This window comes from Anas platyrhynchos, chromosome 1 (assembly GCF_047663525.1).
Source record: "Anas platyrhynchos isolate ZD024472 breed Pekin duck chromosome 1, IASCAAS_PekinDuck_T2T, whole genome shotgun sequence".
NCBI lineage: Eukaryota > Metazoa > Chordata > Aves > Anseriformes > Anatidae > Anas > Anas platyrhynchos.
The window spans coordinates 105,261,196-105,263,851 of record NC_092587.1 but is presented as its reverse complement, the minus strand read 5'-3'; the positions used below and the strand labels follow the sequence as shown (position 1 = coordinate 105,263,851).

At 63.5% G+C, this 2,656-nt stretch overlaps 1 protein-coding gene across 1 annotated transcript; it reads right to left on the bottom strand.

Annotated features, from left to right (window-relative positions):
- Positions 1 to 212: 212 nt before the first annotated feature.
- On the bottom strand, positions 213 to 1,725 carry LOC140001448 (uncharacterized). The gene is made up of 2 exons (XM_072033059.1): positions 1,537 to 1,725; positions 213 to 1,413 (listed from the first exon to the last, which is right to left on the bottom strand). The coding sequence occupies exon 2, from the start codon at positions 1,324 to 1,326 to the stop codon at positions 238 to 240; it is 1,089 nt and encodes a 362-aa protein (XP_071889160.1). The 5' UTR covers positions 1,327 to 1,413; positions 1,537 to 1,725; the 3' UTR covers positions 213 to 237.
- Between the last annotated feature and the right edge of the window lie 931 nt (positions 1,726 to 2,656).

Genomic DNA, 2,656 nt, shown 5'->3' with positions numbered 1-2,656 from the left:
CTGTGGGTCCTGAGCGAGTGGGCAGACATTGCCCATCACCAGGTTGGGTGAGGCCAGTGAGTTGCATCCCTGGCCATGGCAGGGGGAGTGGAACTAGGTGGTCTTTAAGGCCCCTTCCAACCTGAGCCACTCGACATTTCTATGACTGTAGGATTCTGTGATTCGATGAAGAAGACCAAGACACTGTCTGTGGCAGGGTCACAACTCTTTATTTTGATGACAACCACATTTGCCCTGCTAAAGGCGCGGGGGCCTCTTGCAGGGCTGGGGAGAGTCCGGGTTGCTGTCGGCCCTCCTCTTCGGGGGGCGCCGGGGCCCCCCAGGTGAGCTGTCCCTGCCCTGGCCAGGAGGAGAGGGCCCGTGGCTGCAGCCCGGCACTGAAGCGTGTTCTGCTTCCTCCTCTTCAGGCTCTGAGAAGAGCTCCTCCTGCTCCTCAGGGATGGGTGCTGGACCTCCAGGCAGGGCGGCACTGGAGGTGCTGGGCAGCTCCTCGATGTCAGAACCCTCCACGCTGCTGGAGGAGAGCAGGCTGGTGACAGGAGTGTCCCGGGGGGAGGCAGCAGGGCTGGGGGTGGCCTCCAGGCTGTCTTCTGGCTCCCAGGTGTCTTGGGAGCCCTCGAGCTCTGGCTCCCCGGTGTCTTGGGAGCCCTCGAGCTCTGGCTCCCAGGTGTCTTCGGAGCCCTCGAGGTCCACCTCAGGGCCGTTGTACATGTAGAGCTGGCTGGCAGGACGCGGTTCCAGGAAGCCCAGCTCCTCGAGGTACTCCTCGCTGCATATCTCCCCCATGATGGAGATGAGCCGCTGCACAATGCTCACCGTGTGGCCCTGCAGCAACGGCCGCAGCTCCCGCACCAAGGCGTGCTCATCCAGCCCACAGCGGCACAGCCAAGCGACGACGGTGGCCTCCAGCATGTCCTGGTCCCACCAGGCAGCATCGAACAGCTCCCTGGCTTGCTGGCGCACCCAGGAGCGCAGCGGACCGAGGACTTCGAGGTGTTCCCTGAAGAGGGCTGCCCATTCCTCGGGCGGGAGGCCTCTCACGGCAGGCTGGGGCATGGGCTCTGCAGCCCCCTGCTCGTCCTGGGGGCTGTCGTCTTGCGCCTCTGCATCGGGGGCCACCTGCACCTCCAGGAAGTCGTCTTCCGCCCAGATGGAGTAGCGGATGGAGGTGATGCGCTGCCTGCAGAGGGGGCAGGTGCTGCTTCTCTCGGCCCAGCGCATGACACACCCGAAGCAGAACTGGTGCAGGCAGGGGAGGATGTAGCTGGGCTCCTTGCAGACCCCCTGGCACACGGAGCAGGTGATGTCCTGGGCCTCACTGCCCATGGTGTCGGCTCGCTGCAGCGGGCTGGGGAGAGCTGCAGATGGGGAGCTGCTTCCCCTCGCTGGCACCGCTGCGACAGCTGCTGTGCGCTGCAAGAAGGAGAGAGGCCAGGGTCAGTGGCTGAGCCAGGGCAGGCAGCGGCAGTGCCCCGGCCCCTCAGCAGGACAAAACCCCAAGCCCAGCCCCGGGGCACGTGTCCCCGCACAGCTCACCTGCACTGCTGCGAGCACTCCTTCCACAGCCCCGGCTGCCTGAGCCAGGCAGGGCCGGGGAAACGCAGGCACTGGCTGCGGGGACGGGCACCGAGAGCAGCTGTCAACGGCCCCACAGCACAGCTCCAACAAATCTCCCAAGAGATCCTTGCTCGGCACTCCAAGCCTCGCACAAACGCTCAGCGGGAGTCCAGGCACGAGCCAGGCTGGGCCAGGCTCTGACGGCGCCCCAATATAAGCAGCGAGGGCCATGAGGTCACAGCCCATTGCTGTGTGACCTCACAGCCCACCGCTGGGTGACCTCAGAGCCCAGCGCTCTGGGTGACCCCCAAAAACCAAAGCATGTGTCTGAAAGCACTTGCCAGACATTTGGTGAACCCCAGCAGCTTGGCTGCCATGACCACTTCACTGGGAGGCCTGTTTCCGTGGCCAAGCCCCGTGTTGGTGTACAATCTTTTCCTCACCTGCAGCCAGACCCTCCAGTGGCCCATCTCCTTGCCATTCCCTCGAGTTTTGTCAGTGGCCCCAGAGAGCAGAGCTCAGCGCCGGCCCCTCTGCTGCCCTCGTGAGGAAGCTGCCGGCCGCCATGAGGCCTCCCCTCAGTCTCATGCAGGCTGAACAAACACGCGGACCTCATGTGCTCCTCATCCGTCTTACTCTCCAGATCCTCCACCACTTCGAAGCCCTCCTTTGGACACTCTCCCATAACCTGATGTCCTTCTGTTAGTGTGCTGCCCAAAAGTGCACCCAGGAGGTGATGCTGCAAGAGCGCAGAGCAGAGCACAGCAATCCCTGCCCCTGACCGGCTGGCGATGCCGTGCTGGAGGCACCCCAGGATGCTGTTGCCCCTCCTGGCTGCCAGGGCCCGTGCTTGAATCACATTCAACTTGCCATCGACCAAAACCCCCAGATCCCTCTCTGCAGGGCTGTGCTCCAGCCTCTCGTCCCCCCGACTGTCCATACAGCCAGGGTTGCCCCTTGCCAGGCGTGGAATCCCTCACTCGCTCTTGCTAAACCTCATATTGCTGGGGATTGCCCAGCTCTCTGCTTTGTCAAGATCTCTCTGCAAAGCCTTCCCCCCCTCGATGGAGTCAGCCACTCCTTCCTGTTTAGCATCATG